Genomic DNA, 21895 nt, shown 5'->3' on the forward strand with positions numbered 1-21895 from the left:
GTTATTGGTGACGAAGTTACACAATTGTATTTTAAAAATCGAAGGTTCAGAAACTACTTTACTAGATACGGTCAATAGAATATCAATATTAATTAAAATCTTATTTCTATGGAGAGGCGGACTATAGAAATTAGTGTTCAATAACTTTAATTAATCTATGAAAGTTACACAATGCTAACTACCATTATCTTTTTGTTAGTATTTGAATATCTAGTTAAAAAAAGATCAGTCCCTTGAAGTTCTCTGAATATCGTGTTAGAACCATTTCGAGAAAAAACGTATTTTCAACCAAAAGTTTTTTGTTATTAATGATGAACAAAAATCAAATCGAGTATCGAAATTGATCTGAAAATGCCTTATCTCTGAAAAAATTATTTTTATTTGTGTCTTTTTTCTTTCTCAATTTAGAAAATATAACCGAAAAGCGCGATAATAAGAAGACAATAACATATTCTTTTCTTTTTATCTTAATTCACATATTTTGTAGACATAGTTAGGAGCGAAAAGTTAATGAAAATATGAAATGGAAGGTATGATCTATGAAGGTATTGCTTGAAAGAACAACAATGACAAGGACAAGGTAATGTCAAATACAGCAAAGTTTTAAAAAGGTAGAAAATTTAATAAAGGCACAGACCTGCATTAAACCTAGGGATCGTTTGAAAACGTATATATTCATTGTGGTGCTTTAAAGTTCCCACAGAAATGTGTTCGTAGCCATGTAAATAGTAATTATTTTCATTAATTATATGGACGAATAAAATATATATTTGTAATACACCCTCATTGATCAAATCAGTGAATTACTATTCATTAGTCTCGCTAAAACTTTAGAATGGCTCTACCAATTTGGCTAATATTTGTTTTGCAATATTTGTCAAAGGTTTTGTGATCAAGAAATATGGAATAATTGCGATGAAAGTAGTAAAAGCAAATATTTTGTTTTCCCGTACATGATATCACTGTCATCATTAGTTTCACTGTCATAAAGGAAGTACATTTCATACTATAATATATAGAGTGTTAACTTAATACACATAATTTCAGAATTGTTTTGGGTGGTCTCAGCATGAAAGCGTTGAGAAGACCGTTTCGCTGCATTTAATTGTTTAGTTCAAATTACTACTGCAGATACGTGTAAAGAAAATATTATTAGAAAAGCATATCAGTAACATATATATATATATATATATATATATATATTCATATCACATTAATTATATATATATATATATATATATATATATATATATATAATTAATGTGAATAAAAAATTATTAAATGCACATATAAAAAACTGCAACCTGATAATAGTAGGGTTGAAGAGTGACTGGAAATAAAGTAGATAGGCTTAAAATGCCACGAATTTATGCGAATGGCAACACAAGAACAGTGAGCATGGCACAATGAAACTGACTGATTCTGCAGACGTACTGCTACTATGATCCAGAAACAACCAGCATTTCACCACGATTCGGAAATAGATTGTGATGGTAAAATGCCTTTTGCTTGCGAGCAAGCGAGGAGATTTATTCCACTGACAATCGACGAAATGGCTATTGTTATTGTCGGAGAAAATTTGTAAGATAGGCGCAGGTAATAAGTTCACCAGGTCATTTACTAGCATATATAAATTTATTTCTTCTGAACAATTTTATCATAATGCAAACTCTTAACGAAAAAATTGCGAAGAACTACAATATAATAACTGTTAATGAGCAAAGAAAGCGCCCTTTAAATATTTAAATTAACTCATTTTAATAGAATTTCTAAAGCGTATCATAACTTGAACCTTGAACTAAACCTCATTGAAAAAATTCAAATACAAATATAAAAATGTAACATTTCTTTTTTACTTAAACTATAAACAAACTTTAATAAATTACATAAGAAACAAAATCAATGAAAAATATGTTGTATATATTTTTAAAAAGACGCATATACAAATAATAGAACTTAATAATAAAATTGTGATAATTATATAAGTATGTAAAGGTATAAAGGTATGGGATAAAATATAAGCTTCGGCTCTAGTACAAACATTCAAAATTAATTCAACGTCCTTGTATATAATATGTTATGTCATATTAGTAAAATCAGCGCCATAAACATTTAGTTCAGAATATATAGCCTTCAAAATCTTATCGGATCCATATAAACTAGCACGAAATTAATAACGATCAACGAACAGTGTTTCTCTAAATCAATTTTGCACACACCATTCGCAAAACCCACCGACGCGCAGTAAATCACGAGGTTTCGTTTGCGAATTGCTAACCGAAAATTGGGCGAGAAATCGCAAAATAGCAAACAAGCAACAGCTTGTAGAATTTCCGAGCTATATATGCCGACAAGGATTGCAAAATAGATTCACGTGTTCGAGCAATGCACGACTATTAAAAGGCGACGCGCCATCACGCACCACAAGACTCGTGTTCCGATGTCTGAACGACTTTCGCGACTAAATCGTTGCAATTTGGGTTTCTCAACACGCGAATTTAGTTTAATTATTCTCACGAACGATTTGAAGGGAACTGACGTTCAATTCCGTTGATTCTCTAGTCTGTGTGTGATTAAATTTCGCCCGTAGGCATGCCGGCAACCTACCACACATTTGAAATAAAATTAAGCTCACAAAAGCATGACTTCCTAGACAAAATGTCTATAAAAGTCAACAACCCTAACCCACATTGTGCTTTTATTATAAGAATACTAATTTTTGAAGAGAATATAACAAGGGCTGACGATGACTATATTTAGAAAACTACTTCTTAGGAATTATACTTATTCTTATTAGTCTGGAATAGTTATTCACTTCCATTTTACAAAAGTAGTATTTTTTTTCGTTCTAGTATTATTTCAGTAGGAAATGGTAAGTGACCTCACTGTTTTGTAGCATTTCTGATTGGTGTTAACCTGGCTAATTTTGAAAGTTTGTGTTTTTAGTTCTGGCAAAATCTTAGTAATCCCGGTTTAATTTTAAAATGAATGCATTTTTAATAATCTCTCTATAGTACATTATTATTATAAATCAATATTTTTGTGATTCTTTTTGTCATCTAACCTATTGCGAGACAACTGTTAACGTGATTTAATGAGGATGTATCTTGATTGTCGTACTCAACGTTCTGATGTAGTAACCAGATGCACTTAAAGCATTCTATATTAGATGGAAGCAATTTATTTGGTTCCGTGCATCTGCAGTTTAGTGTTCTCTTTTTTTAGCTACTATATGCTATTCTTTTTTGCCCTGTATTCATACACAATCGCCATTTTCAATTTTGGAGCTGAATTATATGGAATTAAATATTTTCAAATCACATAAGCAATACATACCTGACAAATTTTTTATGAAAAATATTTCGTTAAACATATAACCTCATTTTAAATCGAAATATATTTTTAATTATTTGACAGACTTAATATAAATATCTTATCCACAATATATAATACACAGGCCTATACATTTAAAGGATATACAATACTTGGGGTGATGCTAGTGATTTATATATTTATTAAATGAAATACTAATATACCAAAATACATATTTAGTAAAACAGAACCAAATAATTTTGGTTAAAATATAAGCATTATATGAATTATACATGGAGACACTACAAAATCAACACACATCTTTCCTTTTTCAATGAAATTGGAGAATACATATATGTATATTATTTTGCTACCTTACATATATAAATTATGCTTTGTAAGATGCAATTTAACTAAAAGGGATATTTAATAATTAAGGCGTCATTAACTAATGTGTACTCTCAATAATTACTTTAAATTAAAACAAAAAGAAAATAATTTAATTTTTGTCAAAAATATTTAATTACATTAAAAAAACTAAATTATTTAAATCCACAATTTTTATAATCCAATGAAAATAATAAAAATAATACTGGAAGTTCTAGCTTCATTGTTGGAGCTTATGTTAAGCAAATTCTCTTGATTTCAATATATCGTATAAAATCTAGTCAATTAAATTAAAATTTAATAGATAATTAAAAACTCTATATAAACAATTTTTTTTCAGATTTATTTTGGTATCTGGGTAACTGTCTGTGTAACAGCATCATGGGTAGGGGCCACACACAGCATCAAATATCTGTATCTACAGAGATCCAAAGATGATGACATAGACGATGCCATCTTGGTACCTCACGACACTTCCGATGTAAATATGACCTTAGTACGTAGTAAATATGTAAGTTCTCATTTTACGTATAGTGCATGTTTATTTAATTTCCTCTTTTTTTAATTCACAGGCAGTATCTTATCAAGCACCATTTTTTACAACATGGTTCGTGACCAACTGGACGATGTTCTTCTTTCCATTGTACTTTTTGAGTAGACTAAGCACGAAAAGATGCGAATCTATGTCGGATATTTTGTCAGAAAGCATTAGGGACTTTCGAGATAAAGGATTTACGGCAGGTCAGGTTGATTAAGATTGGTTATGTTCATTAATTTCGGGCAAAAGGGTACTGTGAAGAGATTTAGGGAAATATATTAATTAACTTAAATATAATGTTCTTTAAATTAGTTAAAGATTATATATATATATATATATATATATATATATATATATATATATATATATATGGAAGAGTCGCGATGTGCAAAATCATGACATTAATATTGGACGACAATTCCTTCCTTACGATATTGAACTAACTAAATAACTACAGACTAAACCATAATAACAAAATAATCAATAATATTTTCACTTACTTCCGTAGGAAAGTACCTTAAGGTACAATACATTAGCTCACTATTTACGAATAATTGTTGATGTTGATGTCGAAATATAATGAGACAAGCAGTGTGTAAAGTATTAACTTATTACTTACTTTCGGATGAAAGACCTAACTAGAATATATCTGTAATATAACAAATTTTGATTTATAACGTTTGTCGGTTATCTAATTATTATGAACTGATATTTTAAATATAAGCAGTATCGAAAAGACATGGATCCAGCTATGGACTGATGATGATGTACATAGGAACTCGTCTAAAAAATGTGCCTCATCGCTAACTAATAACAGTTCAATTGAAAAGTCCCCGGCCTGATAGATAAATGGCGCTACTATAATTAAATCCATATATTATTAAGTTTAAGCCCTAACCCTCAAAAGATGCGTGTGTAAATTTGACAGCTGTCGGATCATAAATTTGTGAATTATAGCATTTTGAGTGAAGCAACTTTTGTTATTGTAAAAAAAATGGATAAAAAGGAATTTCGCGTGTTGAAAAATTATTGCCATTTGAAGTGAAAAAATAGAATTGAAGCAAAAACTTGGCTTGATGCCGAGTTTCCGGACACTGCCCTAGGAAAATCAGCCATCAAGGATTGGTATGGTAAGTTTAGACGTGGTGAAATGAGCACCGAAGACGGTGAACGCAGTAGACGCCCAGAGGAAAACATTAAAAAAATCCACAAAATGATTTTGAATGACCGTAAATTGAAATTGAATGATATAGCAGACACTCTAAAAATATTATTTGAACGTGTACATCATATCATTCACGAATATTTGGATATGAGAAAGCTCTGTGCAAAGTGGTTGCTGCGCGAGCTCACTTTTGACCAAAAACAACGACGAGTTGATGATTCGGAGCAGTGTTTGAAGATGATCAAGCGTAATAAACCCGAGTTTTTGCATCGATATGTAACAATGGATTAAACATGGCTCCACCATTTTCACAAGTCCAATTAACAGTCATCCGAGTGGACTGCACACGATGAACCCGCTCCAAAGCATGGGAAAACGCAATAGTCGGCTGGCAAGGTTATGGTGTCTGTATTTTGGGATGCGCATGGAAGACGAAATCGCCGAAAAACGGCCGAATTTGAAGAAAAAGAAAGTGCTGCTTTACCAAGATAATGCACCGTGTCACAAGTCAGTAAAAACGATGGCAAAAATCCATGAATTGGGCCTCCAATTCCGTATCCTTTCCTCCTCATCTACCGTATTCTCTAGATCTGGCCCCCAGCGACTATTTCCTGTTCTCAGATCTCAAAAGAATCCTCGCTGGGAAGAAATTTTCCTCGAATGAAGAGTTGATCGCCGACACTGAGACGTATTTTGAAGCAAAGAACAAATCGTACTACAAAATTGGTATCGAAGAGTTGGAGCGTCGCTATAATCACTATATCACCCTTGAAGGGAATTATGTTGAATAAAGAAAACTAATTTTGCCAAAAAATATATTTTCCTATGGGGGGCTGGGGACTTTTCACTTAAGAAAAAAAGAGCTTCAACAGACTTCACTAATATAAGAGGCTCCAACATCCACCTGCCCTTATTGGAAAACCCTAAGTTATAATAATAAACTAGTTATATCTATAATTTTTAATCACAAGTAATCGATTTAGTTTAAATATTAATAATAATTAATATCTTCTTTACTCAAGGAAACATCACAAATTAAAACTACGAACTACTCCCCCTTACGTGGCATCTTATTTATCCTCAATATCATTTTATAAGCTCTCTCCTGCTACCCTCAGGTTGTAAAACCTATCATAAAACCCAAGCACGTTTACACTCTAATAATATAAAAAAGCATGATAAACGGAAATGAGATTATCCGACTATTTATTTTCAGTCCGTTTCATGACCCGGTGCAGTTTGTTCTGTCTACTATGGGTGGGCACAAACTACATGTACATATTATCATTAAAAATCTTATATGCCACGGACGTGATGGCTCTGTTCGCCACCAATGTGTCCTTTGTTTATCTGTTAAGTTGGGTGATATTACATGAACAATTTGTTGGAATACGTGTAAGTAGATCGTTTCGAGCCCGTATACGGCCGTAATAAAAAATGAATTTGCTTGTGTTAGATAATGGCTGTGATAATATGCGACACAGGAGTTGCGTTGCTCGCCTACATGGATGGTATTACCGGAAGTCCGACGTTAGGAGGCGTGGTATTGGCTACGTCAGCCGCAGCTGGATCTGGAGTGTACAAAGTACTTTTTAAAAAGGTGAGAGAACTGTCTTAATTTATATGCATGTTAACTTAATACAAAATGTAACAAATTCAATTGTTGGTGGTATATACTGTTATCGAAGAATATTATTAGGCCTATATAATTAATTTTAAGGGATTTACAACAGATTATGTTACTGTTTATTAAATCGCATCGGGTACATTAGTAACCAACTTCATGTTAAAGCATCAACCCTGAGAGCCTTCATTTATTAAAAATTTCAGTACATAAAAAATATCTGAACTTGTACCAAGTAAATCGCATTTGCTGCAAGTTTTACTTTTATAATTCAATATGAAGAAAAAATGGACTGAAGATCATTTCAACATGTGAATACTAGTTTTGACGTTTTAAATGTGGTGATTTTGACACCGAAGGGAAAAATTTGATGGCGAGGATTTGATAGCATTACTCGATGATGATTTGTACAAAATGCAAGAATACTATACAGGGACTGATGGGAGTAACACAATAAACCGTTACCAAGCTATTGAATAGCATGGAACTTTAGCAACTACCATTGATTGAGCACTTTGTGATGATACGCAAAAATGGAATTCTTCAGAAAGACAACGTCGTACTACATGTTCCAATACCAACCGTTGAAAATATAGTTGAAAACATTAAAATGGACAACGCTACCCCATCTCTTGTATTCTCCATGCCTTGCTACATTTGATTATTACTTATTCCGACAAAAGGGTCGTAATCTGTTTAAACAACGCTTTATGAAGATGGAAAAGTGGGTCGATTTGTGTATAGCCACAAAAAATACATCTTTCTTTCGAGATGGAATCCATAAATTGCCTGAAAGATGGGAAGAAGTAGCGGCTGTAGATGGACTATACAAAGTTTCAAATTAAAAAATCATTTAAAACAAATTTATAGACCTTAAGAAGACATTAAATTAGTGATCTTGTCCGGCTAAATTGTCAAAAACTAATTTAATATTCGAAGAGTAAGAATATTCGTAAACCTATACAGCAGAATATTATACAACAGTACTAGTGATTATTTAACAAATCATATCAATCCACTATCAGCCGCTACTCGACTGTTTAAGAAGTCATCACTTTGAGTCGAGAAAAGACTCTGGAAAACTGGAAAATGGATTGATATAACTCCATTGTATTAGAAACCTAATCTGAAAGATACGAAATAAATTTGGAAAAATAAATAACCTGTTTGCGTTCTATATCGAAGGTCTTGCGATTTGTTGTATCGTGTTATTTTATATTATAAAACACCAAATCGAAATACTAATAATTCGCTTGTTATTAGTTTTTAATAGCATTTGCAATTATGTATATAATAACTATTAAATGCTTGCATGTACTTTGATCAGCGATATCAATGGTGAAAACGCGAAATATTAATGTATTCAACTGTTAAACAGTCTAACCTATTAAATTTGACATGGTTTTGACATTTCTCTACATAAAATAATAGTTTCCATTTAGTATTATTGAGATATTCAATAAATATACCGCCTATTATGAAGTCCATTAAACACTTTTATTATAGAAGCTTGCGATGATGCCGCTTGGACATATTGCAATTATCGATTTTAGATTCAACGATTTAAAAGTGACGATTTTGATATCAGTGACCTAAAGGACTAAAAATTTTCGACAAAAATCGATTACAATACTAATTAGACGAAATCTCGGCTCAAACTCTCAGGGATACACTATTGCATCTCGAAGAGGAATGTTTATACTGTAATCACCAGCCTTCTAATTACCAGTTAGATTGATGCAGAATAATTTGGCGGGCCACACAGTTTCTAAATAATGAAGAAATGTAAAAAATGGATCACTGACTGGATCTTTGCTAAGGGTGTTGGCCGCCCAGAAAATACTGCTATATCCATATATCGATAATTTTTAAATATGTTTTCGTTTTCCATGTTTTAAAGGAAATAATATAATACTAATAATATAATAAAGCAATAGTAATAAAAAAATATAATATAATATAATATAATAATAATAATATAGTACTAATTTTAAAAGTTTATTATAAATAATTAAATGTTTTATAAATGTTTAAGAAATATTTTTAATATATTTTTTAAGTATCGACAAATATATCGATATATCGATAAGAAAAATATCGGCAAAAAATATTTTAAAAATATTTTTTCGACATCCTTAATCTCTGTTAAATCAACGTAGATCTTTCGACATAGTATAGCTATATAAGTTAGGAAAAATAGAAAATTATGAAACATATTTTGATAAATATATATGATACCAATTATTCTTAATAAAAACCTTGTTAAAGTTCAAACATGATCAGAATACATTCAAGCACCTATTATTATAGTAATTAATAGTTTTAGACTTTTAGAGTGTGTGTTCCAATTCCACTAATTATTATTATGCAAACATCAATCCTGTTGAAATAATTAATTAATTATTTATTGTTACAGCATTATTTTTACACATTTATAAAACATATTAGTTATGAAAAACCCACCGATTCATTAATGTTTAAAATTTATACAGTTATACAAAAAAAGTCATTTATTTAAAGTTAACGTTGGTTCTTATCGCGCTTTTGAAATGGCGTGAGTACTATCGATCGCCTGATGAGGGATTGAACTCCAGACGTTTTAGCATATGTAAAACGTATTTTTTCCGTTCGAAAACAGCAGGACCAGCACGCGAGAGTGAAAACGATTCTACATTTCGTCAATTTATCTCTTTCAGCAGTCCTCGATGTTCATAATCCTCCAATTTCATGAACAAACAAGGCCTGAATAAACGCGGCGTTTGGCGAGGTAACGAGCTTTTTATCTGCCCTACAAGATTCGCTCGTCTATAATGCAAAATAAGCGCGGAAGAAAGCTGATTTTTCGCTATTATTAATAATAATACTTGAACTTTCGCAGGTTTGTTAGCTGAAGGTTATTTCTGTGGAATAATGTATCATAATAATGTTATTGTGATTGTTGTTTAACATTTGGTATGTATTCAGGACAATCTAGCAAGGAAACAAGATTAGCAAGGAAATTATATTAAAATTATCTATTAATGTCGAAAAACTGATTTACATCTTATAACTTAATTCAACCCCAACTCATATTTTAAAGATTTTAAGACATTTCTTTTACTTATTAAGTGGATAAATAGGCATGTTTAGTTTGAACATTGGAGTTTTTGTGCACTAGAATGTACTAATTATGTAAATATCAACACTGTTAATCTCACTATACGTAAAACCGATAAATTAGGTTAAAATTTAAATACTTAGACTACAAATTAGTGTAGTTAGTTCGTTTTCAAAACACACTTTTGTCTGTTGTAAATTTTGAATATCACAGTGGAAGCTGATTTTTTTGTACTTCCGAAATGATTATATGGCTATATGATTATTTAACTATCTTATGAGAAGTTTTGGGAGCATCAGAATCGCATAACACTTCATGCTGACAATGTTCGATCTGACAAATCATCTAAGTAATGCAAGCAGCCAACTCATTTAAAAATTAAAATTGTGACCATGTTTTAAAAATTTATATCATACGAAGACTTTGAGAAAGCATATATGCTACAACCGGTCATTATCGCCATCAATTTCGTCATTAACACCAAAGTTTGACACTTATCGTGCGAAAATCATGTTATGTATCTGGAAGTAAAATGGGTTATAATCTGAGATATTTGTTAAATTAAAAGTTAAATTATATTTTTAAAAAATAAAGAAAATATAACAAAGTACAAACATAATAACACTGGGCATCAGAGCGCAAAAGTCCCAAAAAGTAACTAGGATATTTTAGTATATAGCAACTGTCTTATTAGCCTGACAATGATCTATTTAATCTGAAAAAGAATGCCGTGACCAATAAAACAAATCCTAAGGCCTGTCTGTCATGTAATAAATAGGTCCACTCACTGTATTCACTAGGTATTGGCATCATTAGCAGTTACATTCTCATGAAGAATTAATTACAAATGAGTTGATCACTAGATATTTTCTTCTATGTAAAACTGAAATGTTGACAGGAAGATGGGAAAAAGTGATTTGGTAATATATATATTATTCAAAATATTCTCATACTTCTAGCAATATCGCGTGGAAATAGTGTTGGCTTGGTAGTGATACTCGTACAATTATCGATCCATACTCGCATAAACAAAGTCATGCTGCAACTACCAAAACAAATGATAAGCACAAAGCACTATATCCAGCACTATCTCGCATCGGTTGCTCACTACTGCTGGCCTTTTTTTGCAAAAATAAGTTGTTCAATTTGTTCAATTAACGTCGGTACATACGTACAGTAACAATTTAAATATTTCTGTTATAGAATCTCATAACACACTACACCTTGCTGGTGTCACCATATGCACCTCAGTCGATGCGAATAGCTTTCCTGAATTAAATCATGACTTTTTGAGCTTCCTTTATGTTTATCATGTAATGAAACTAAGCGATTCCTTCCGACTCATATAATCGCTTAAATATAATTGATTTCTCAATTGCAAGGCTGTCTGAAGGTTCTTAGTGAACTTAAACTAAATTTTAATTCAATAAGTCCTGCCTTTCAATTTTCTTTCAACTTTTTTGAATTCAAAGATCATTGACATCAAAATCAATACATGTAAATCATTGAAACCAATACAATAATACCATACAGTAAACACCACCGTCTGTTTTGGAAGGTGTTTGATGTATTTCTTCATATCAAAAAATAAAAATAATGAATGTTAAAAATGGAATTTTGAGCATTCTGTGATTAGAGTCAGTATACACTAAATAACTTCATGATATTAAATAGAAAACTGTTCTTTTATATTTAGATGTGTCAGAACCATCGAATTTAAGATTTAAATTAGATTGTTTAACAGTTATTTATATTGATACTGTATATTTCCACCAATAAATTTCACTGTTCGAAATATATGCAAATTTCACTACTTCATTACTTTTTTATTTGACCGATACATATTAAGATAGTGTAGATTTTTCATTATGGTTCTTAGAGTTGTGTGAAACGATGAAAAAAATGCGTTCCAAAGAGTCCAATAATCTGCATTTATTACCTTTACTGAATTTTTTAGTTTAGAAGTTATGTACGTACAGAATTATTTTTTCAGTTCGAAAATAAAATCGATGGAATATTTACCAAAATACACAAATGAAATCAAATATTAAAACTAATCCCAAGCATATTTATGAACATTTATTGATTAACATTACACATAACTTATTTATATGCAAATATAATTTCTTTCATCTTTGTCATAATTAATTTTTTTTATCACAATTGCTTAAAAATTTAAAATATCTTAATGTAGTTTAACTATTACTTTTTATCATACAGAACAAAAAAAAGTAATTTCTACCAAAAACACACTAAATCTCGCCTTTAGTTTCGCTAAACACTAAAAACTACTTGCATTTCACGATTAAACTTCTGCATTAAAAACATTTCAAATTGATGCTGCACCTAGGTCTACGCTACCACTCGATATTTCTAAATATTAAATCAAAACAATATATTTCAGATTATTGGAGAAGCAACTTACGGGCAGGTTGCCCTCTTTTTCTCGCTCATCGGTATGCTCAACGCCGCTCTGCTCTGGCCACTCAGCCTGGGTCTGTTCCTCACCGGAGTGGAGACTCTCCATTGGGACCGTCTACCATGGCCTGCATTATTAAGCGCCAGCTGTCTTTCTTTAGGTAAGTTATTAAACGAAATAAACCGGAAAACGGAGCTGTGTTCCATAGGTTCTCTCTCTTATTCGTCTCTTTTAACGATTGTCAAGCGCATATAAATCATTCCCCGAAAAGGTTCATTAATATTGATGAGATGACAGAAAGTTTGTCCCGTAAAAATGATAAATAATAAGACTAGTTCCAAACACGGACAGCATCACGTAGAATATTAAACAAGGAAAAAATGGAGTAATTTTATTTTGCGTGCGATGCTATTTTATGTTGTTTATTATATGATATTAAAATATTTCCTGCTGCAAACATTATATATATATATATATATATATATATATATATATATATATATATATATATATATTTTTTTTTAGTGTCAAAATAATGTATATATATAGTGTCAAAAATCAGTGAGGCTTCAAGATGAGGTTGGATATAAAGGTAACCGATTTACAACAATATGTTACTGTGTATTAAATCACATCGGGTATATCTGTCACCACCTTCATATTGAAGCTTCACCAACTTTTGACACCGAAGATAAAGAGAATTCCGGACAACCAAAAAAAATAAATGAAAGCGAGGATTTAAAGTCATTACTCGAAGATAATCCGTGTAAAACTTAAGAAGAATATGCATAAATGTTGAAAGTAACACGATAAATCAATTCCAATCGCTTGATGAACATGAAAATGATCCAAAAGCTGGGATATTTTGGGTCGTATGAATTAAAACCAGTTGACATTGAAAGGCGGCGTTTAGTCGTGTTAAATGCTGCTTCAATTGCTCTTTGTATCTTGTTATTACTTGTAAGATTATTGACGAAAACATTACCAATTACGATTGTCTAAAGCGAACAAAATTATGGAGACTAGGTTTTTATTGTATACTATGAACTTGTAAAACCTAACAAATAACTAATGGGGATCGCTATCGATTACAATTAATGCGTTTGTTCAAAGGCCCAACAATGTTATTCCTCAGGATGACAAGGCTCAATTACATATTGCAAAATAGGTGAAAACATACATGAAAATATTAAAATTGGAATATTCTCCATACCTTGAGTAGACATATGAGATATCAGAAATATGATTGAGATCGAGTTGTGGATAGCCTCAAAAGATATATCGTTCTTTCTTTGGAAATTGAATGTATAAATTGCCTGAAGAAAATGGGAAAAAGCAGCACGTAGCAATGGACAATACCTTGATTAAAATACATTGCACCGATTTTTCGCAATAAAACTTCAAATTAAAGGCAAATTTAATTAATATTAAAAATTAATTTATAATTTGTGACAGCTCATATCACGCACGCCTATAGATTATTTATAATAATTGCATTGTAAATCCGTGATACATTACGCATTACAGAATGGAAATTTAATGGAAAATAGTATGAAATAACATATCTAAATCTAGAAGTATATTGAAATATATAAAAAATATTGCAATCGGAATTTAATTTTAATTTCCGAGGGAGAGAGAAATTTTGTCGACTTATACGTCATAATTTAGAATTAAATCGTTATTGCTCTGCATCTATTCAAATCCATTAACAGACGAATATGAAGCTTCCAACTATCCAAGTGAGGTTAAAACTCCTCGAATGTTCCTGACTTATTAGAGCACAATTTACAACTGAAGACCAGGTCGACAGTCACAACGCATCGAAATCTAAACCCACAAAAATTATGAAATAGATTGCGCTTGGTGATAAGAAAACTAATGAGCAAAATGATGCACCCAACGATACTGAAAGGAAAATTTAAGGGTGACGACGTTCTCATTCCGCTGATTCGGATGATCCCAACCAAAAAGCCCCTTTAGTTCAGTCGTTATTATTAGGGGATTCCCCTCAGAATGACAAAAAATGAGCTGCAAGTCTGTATAAACATTTATTTTGACATAATTTTTTTTGCGAATATCCTATTCCTTATGTACTTTATTATATCTGTACTAATTATGAATATTCAATTCGCTAAATTAAATTCGCTACAGCTCTTGTTTCAAACATTTTTGTAAACATTAAACCGTATTTGAGACAGCTCTATTATTAACAACAGAATGCAAGGTTTACCGTTTGTTGTGATGTCTGAGTATACTGTGTTATTTAAAAGAGTGAAGAAAACTTAGATAAACGCTAGAGAAAATTCGAAATTTAGAAAAACTAGCTCAAGCATTCAACAAGAAAACAGCCCCCTACAAATATTATATGAAAATGGAGTACACATGTTGTTGCCAATACATAATGCTCCGAAATCCGAAGACAGTATATCATTTTTGTTGTGCACAATTTGTCAACAAAGCTTAATAAAGCAGTTTTGTTTAATAACAACAGCATATTAGCCGCGTATATTATCTTATTCGAACTTGGCTAGGAAATGATTTTAGAGAATGGGGTTGAGTATTAGGTAATTAATTCTTAGAACTGATTATAACTATTGTATCGCCAACTTCAGATGAATTACTAAACATAATATTTTACAACTTTAAGAATGGTCGTGGATCACGTTGTAGATGCAGAAAATCGGAATTTCAAGGTGCATTCGCTTGTAGCCAGTGTAATGGACAAGCGTACTTCAATATATTATCGTATCACAGCGATCTAGATGAATGATACCAACGACGATGATGATAATAAAATAGGCATTTTTGAGCGATCGGAAGACGATGAAGAAGAAGAAGAAATCTGAAATGATGATGCTGTTATTAATTTTTTGTGAAAACTGCCCATGTTTGAATTTATGCTAAAATAAATGTATAAAACAGTATACTGTAATAATTCATAAACAATGAAAATTATTTATAATTATATTGTTATCAAGACATCATTGGATCTATGCCCTTTGACCGAAACCGCCTACTCATTCCACCCTTAATACAATTATTTAAAGAAGCTTTTAAGACCTCTAAGACACATTTCTTGGTACCACCTCGTACAGCCATACAGTTCATATCTCTCTTCTAATAAACATATCCCTCTTAATATTGAGATATTTATTTACGTTCACATCTGATTTGATGTAATTATTTACAAAAGAGTTTTAATGTATGCGTTAAGCTCACTCGAGTATTTTCTTTCCATTCTAAATATCTAACAATGTATTTTTAACGATTTATAAACTATCTACGTTTTATTATTTATCGGGACCAACGATTAACGTTATACTCTAAATGACGCCCATATGCTCCTTCTATATCAAAAACGGTTGAGTATATTAACAATATTTGAAACAGTAGTTGTAGAGAATTTTATTTCCTATTTATTAAAAATAAATACAAATAACATTGAACCCATCATAGGCAGCATAGCAAGAGATATTTACAAAAAAACGCTTTTATCATCTTTGACCTCTGATATCTTAAAACGCAGAAACGAGATTTTATGAGACTATTGAGATAATTTTTAGAATGTCAAGGTAAAGGTTTATACGGACTTACTTATCACCTCTAAGTCGGTGGTTGACCATTTTTTTGGCTTATATGGCTGAGTTATTTGAGTTTTAAAAAATTCAATTTCCTATTCGTCTTTCATTCGCCATGATGAATAACAACTCACAAGGCCAATCTTTAAGTATTTAAAGTTTAAATCTAGAAGTAAGTTTTAGTCATGGTCAATAGTATGTGCCATGTCAAACTAACAGCATCTGCGAAGAAGCAATTTAAAAGTAGTGGTAGAACCAGTAAAAATATAATAGGATAAGATTATTATCAATAATTTATTTGAATATTTCTGAAAAGATTAATAATAATAATGATACTCAAAACAAGGACATTTTTCAGTTGCCAACCTATTAGGCAACTTTAGCGTTGCCTTAACATACGACATGTTCATCACCTTGGGTTTGATCACAGCAGTGCCAGTTTCTGCAGGTAAGCTTTGTTAAATGTATACTAACAACTTGATATTATAAAGTGATATTCCAGCATTGGACGTTGTTCTGTACGGTGCTCAGTTCGAAGGCATGAAGTTGGCCGGCATGATCCTCATAGCTGTCGGATTTTTCTTGGTGATGTTTCCTGATAACTGGCCCGACTACATTACCAGACTTTTACGGTAAGATATATATCGCCAATAATTGTCTAAATTTGTAAATTAGTACTTTTGTATTATAGTAGATATTTTCATAATACTAATACACATTTTCTTCTTCAGTAGTTTCTTTTTAATTAGATATAAACAATTCGTATACGGAAAATATGGAATATAAAACCCAAAAATAATTTCTTTATGACAGTTATATTTGAATTGGTAAAACACTAGTATAGGCAAATTTAAATATAAACACCAACCAGCAATATCCTGTATTTATTCGGCAGCAATATATTTGCTTTAACTATCGTTTTACGTTGTCAATAAGGTTGCAGTTCATTTAATCTACTGGAGGTGTTTAAAAGTCAAAACGATCATTAAAACCATGCATATTTATAAGGCTAGTATTGACGGGAAATCGGACAAAATATACAGTACACAAAATTTATGTAGATAATAAAATTCTATATGAAATTAACCTATATTTAACTGGATATAAGTACATATTCCATATTTTTCTCCATTAGTTTACCTCATAATTAGATGTCATATGATCACTCTATTATTTTACGAAATCTATAGGACGTCTCTTCCTCCATAGACGTGTGTGTTCTTTTGTTGGATACACTTTACTTTTATATAAATAACACCAGTAAATAGATAGCCTGTTTTCACTGGATACTTTGTCTCCATCTGAACATCTTGTTTACAGAAAGTCCACTCGTATCGTCAATGGCAAGGTCAGTTTTTGTAAGCCAGATTTTTTGTCTTAGAATTTTTTTTCGCCTTTTTTATAATTGTTTGCTAGAGCACACTTCGGTCAATCTTATTAATTAATCTTGTATCTAACTGTAACCTAACGGTATAATAATTTACAATAATATGAAACACATTCATTTGTTGTGTTTTGAAATGGGTACTTTATAATTTTAAAATGTTAAATAGTTTATATTATATTTAATCGGCAGTTTAAGACAAAGGTATCCGAAAAAAGAAAATATAAACGTAGGTATAACGTAGGTCACTTATATGAAATTGCCTTTTTCTAATATGCTAATAAGATACGCTTCAATCTCACGAAATTGCATCAGCTTTATCTTGCACCAAATAGCACAATAAAAACTTACATATACATTATTCTGTAATAAATACCGCATTATCTCTGTCCTACATAGTCAAAATCTAATGTAACAGTAACAGTCCTTTTCTACCATTATTTTCGAGAGAGTTTTATATTAAAAAAGTTACTGATTACACATTAGCGAGAGAAAACCAAAGAATAATATTTTTAACACATGGACTGAAAAGTACTAGTACTAAATTTCAAAAATAGCTTTTATAATTTTATGATAGTCTAGTTTCTGAATTACTGCGCTGAGAGTGACACTACTTTCGCTATTTTCAAAACAATGGATCAAAAACAATTTTGTGTTATAATTTACACTGATTCTTGATAGAAAAAATACCGTTCCAGCGAAGCAATGGTTTTAAATGTATTATAAAAACTCAATCACAAACAACAATAAAACGCTGGTTTGCTGACTTCAAACGTGGTTATAGAGACACCGATGATGCAAACACCAGAAAACGTCAAAAAACCAACAAAATCGTTTTAATTGATCGAAAAATGAAATTGCGTGAGTTAGCTAACATCGTAAGGATATTAAAAGAACGTGTTGGTTTCATTCTGCATAAGTATTTGACTATGAGAAAGCTATATTTAAATGTGGGTGCCGCGTTTGCTCACTTTTGACCAAACACAAAAACGTCTAGATGGTTCATCCATCCTTCACACCGGAATCAAGACGATCGTCATTTAAGTAAACTGTAACTAGTGACAAGCCTATTTTTAAGCAAAAGATAAATCATTCTTCAAATGTGGTATTGAAATGTTGCATCGACAATGGAATTATTATGTGGCTCTTGAAGGAGATTAGGTTGATGAATAAAGCCAATTTTAAACAAAAAAAAAACCCTGTTAGGCCCGTAACTTCTTATCCCATGTGTTCCAAGGTTAAAAAAATAGTGGACTCACAGTAGTTTAAATGGCCCAAAAACTTGTTAGATTGTCCCTGGGTCAAAACAGCTTTTCAGAGACCTGACACACGCCTCTCTCATGACTCTACACATATATTGTACTCTCCATTTCCCTCCACTCTACCTGCGTTGCTTGGCGTTAATTTCAACAATATTTTTGTCCATCATCTTTCTTCATTTTTGCATTAATATAATTGTTTTCTGAGTGGTGTCTCCAAGTTCGATATTCCTGATTGCTAACACGATTTTTCAAACCCAATCAAAGGATTGATCTTTCCGTTTTGCGCTATGAGACCGTCATTTTCTTCGAGTATGTTAAAGTCTAAGATTCTGCATTCTGAATAAATCCTAGTAGCTCGGATAACTGATATAATTTACAGATTGCCTTCGATGTTGCGTCGCAAATTTTATTGACCAGCTAGAGACTAATAAGAAAAAGATGTTACAGTTAATTTCTTTTATTATTAAATTAATAATAATTTTGATGTTTTAACAAAGCTACTATTAGAATAATATTAACTTAAATTCACCTAAAATATTGAACTTAACCTTTACTTGTAAACAATACTTGTAATCTATCTCTGGGAGAGTAGTAATGACTGTTCATATCGAAAATTGCAGTATGTGCAAAGAACAAATCGGCATCACTGTGAGGTACGTCTTAATGTAGGCTATCATAAAAGTCCTAAATTCTGTAACTCCGAGAATAACTCATGTCATGTCAGTTTAATCAGTTTTACTGTCCTCCATAATATTTTTTAACATTGTTACAGCAATATTGACCATGTAAGACAGCGATACTACAGAGAGAAATTTACCTTTTTCTTGTTATCAATAAATAATGTCGAAATTAAAAAATTGTATCGGTATTTTTTACAATTCTGGTAATTTACCGAAACTTATATCAGCAATTATGTTGATAATTTTAAGTAATATATATATATATCAGTATATATTACTTTTAAGTAATATATAATATATATTATCTAAAACAGTATCAATAACTGACTGAATAAGTAGCTAGAAGTAAATTAGGCTACAATATTAATTTGTTACAGAAATATCATCATGTTGACACACAGTGCGAGGTGAGTAAAATATAATTTCCCTATAAATGTTTATTGTAAACTGTTTGCATGATTCAGGATGTTTTGTATGCGTCGATTCAATTTTATTTCGACTTTCTTTGTTTCGAGTGGTTACATATCTATGTTATTTGCTACGACAGTAGGCTGTTTCAATATATCCCTCTACAATTTATTATCTACACTGATAGACACACGCATCACATCAACCAATGTACATTGCTGCACTCATATCCTGATTTTAATTGATACAGAAAGGTCTAGAACTATTAAAACAATAACACATATCAAGGCATCACTACTGAGCTTCAATCATAGCAAAATTTTCAAGAAACCTAAAAATTATTTTCTTTATATTAAATACAATATAGAATTTTTAAATAGGGAAGTGTTGTCCATATACATTATATATGAAACGAAAAATATTTAAATTAATGTTATTAATTATTCAAGGAATAGGTCCAGTTGCATTTAGCTTTTAATGATATCTGTCCATTATGGCTTGTTGTAATTTCAGAATATCCGACCTTTCTACCTTTCTCTCATGATTTGAATGGAATGTTTCGATCAAAATTGCATTCCAAATGAATATTTATATTAATGTATCAAATGATACCATTTGGACGTGATCTTCAATGGAATATATACTGATGAATGAATAACACAAAAATATATAGCGTCAAAATAACATAACAGTATCGACACACCCTTATTAAAAATCCTATATTATTTATATAATGTTAATGTAATATGTTAACAATATCATTAGCAACATTTAATTTTTGAATATTTATAAATCCATTAAAACCGTTACACTAAAATCAAAGAACAGTTCATGGTGTTTATACTCTATTTATTTTTATGATCTATATTCTTTTAAAGTTTTAAAGTTTTTTTTAGAATTTAATATTATGCTATTTTCAAAATAAGATGGGCTGTATCTCAATTACTAAATAGCCAATCAAAATAACTTTCTTTAGAGTAAATTTTAAATATTTATTATTGTCTTACTATACTTTTAGCACTCATTTAAGGAACCTATTAAAATGTATACCTATATCACATTTTATTGCTTCAAGAAATATAACATAACACATAACACATAACTAACATTAACTCTTTATCCAAAGTAACATTAAATTATCTAAATACAATGTTACATCTCTCACAATTTAAGAAACATCATTTACAACTGTCGTTTTTCATAACAATTTCGTTATGAAAAATAAGTGAATTATTAAAGGCAATTTGCAACAGCAATGATCAAGAAATAGATACAATAATAGATTTTGTCTAAATCTTCACATAATGTTTTCCAAATAATATAATTTGACGTCAGCCATAAGTTATCCACGGTAACACTCTCAAACAACTATAAACTTATTTTTTTCGAAGTATATCCAACGGAAATAGTAGAATTTTTCTGATGTCAAAAGCGACTGAAGATGATAACCTGACAATGGAAATAATATGGGAAAAATGTATTAAAATCAAAATATATCTCGTAATAAATTTTACTTTTTGACATTGGTTTCTTATGTTAACTTATTTACGTAAATCGCTCAAGCTAGCATTGTTTAGAGGATAAAAATAGCATTAACAACGCAAACCTGATTTTGGTTTCATCATTTTAAAATTGATGATAAAGCCCTCTAATAAGATATGTTGACGATCAAATGAAACGACGACAAATTGGATAACTAATTGCAATGATTCACCTAAGCAAAACAATGCATTTACAATTATTTGATTAGTAAGAAAAAAATGGACACAATCATTGAACGAATTTTACATGTTGTTGGCAAATCTAGCTAGTAAGTAAAGCAAGACTGTTTCTGTATATTCCTCTAGATACATAAAAATATACTACAAACGAAAAAAAATTTAAAGAGTTTGATTTGGTTGGTTGGAGAGTTGTTTCCTACACGAAAAATTAAAGTTTTAGAGGTCTGTCAGAAATATTGAATTTTACCATTTTCTGTTGTATAATACACACATTTCTTGCTTACTAGAATGTTTCTTATGGAATATTATTACTTATA

General features: G+C 30.7%; 1 protein-coding gene across 1 annotated transcript in view; it reads left to right on the plus strand.

Moving 5' to 3' along the window:
* Nucleotides 1-21895, plus strand: part of LOC143196383 (uncharacterized) — an 81811-nt gene that overhangs the window by 24659 nt on the left and 35257 nt on the right. The window contains exons 3-11 of the mRNA XM_076404043.1: nt 4040-4210; nt 4272-4440; nt 6619-6797; nt 6859-7002; nt 12528-12702; nt 16482-16571; nt 16626-16755; nt 17444-17471; nt 19827-19856. Of these exons, the coding sequence (XP_076260158.1) occupies nt 4040-4210; nt 4272-4440; nt 6619-6797; nt 6859-7002; nt 12528-12702; nt 16482-16571; nt 16626-16755; nt 17444-17471; nt 19827-19856 (1116 nt within the window). The remainder of the gene's footprint in view (nt 1-4039; nt 4211-4271; nt 4441-6618; nt 6798-6858; nt 7003-12527; nt 12703-16481; nt 16572-16625; nt 16756-17443; nt 17472-19826; nt 19857-21895) is intronic.

This window comes from Rhynchophorus ferrugineus, unplaced genomic scaffold (assembly GCF_030347505.1).
Source record: "Rhynchophorus ferrugineus isolate W39M unplaced genomic scaffold, kcgeb_rfMv2 rfM4, whole genome shotgun sequence".
In the NCBI taxonomy this organism is placed as follows: Eukaryota; Metazoa; Arthropoda; class Insecta; order Coleoptera; family Curculionidae; genus Rhynchophorus; species Rhynchophorus ferrugineus.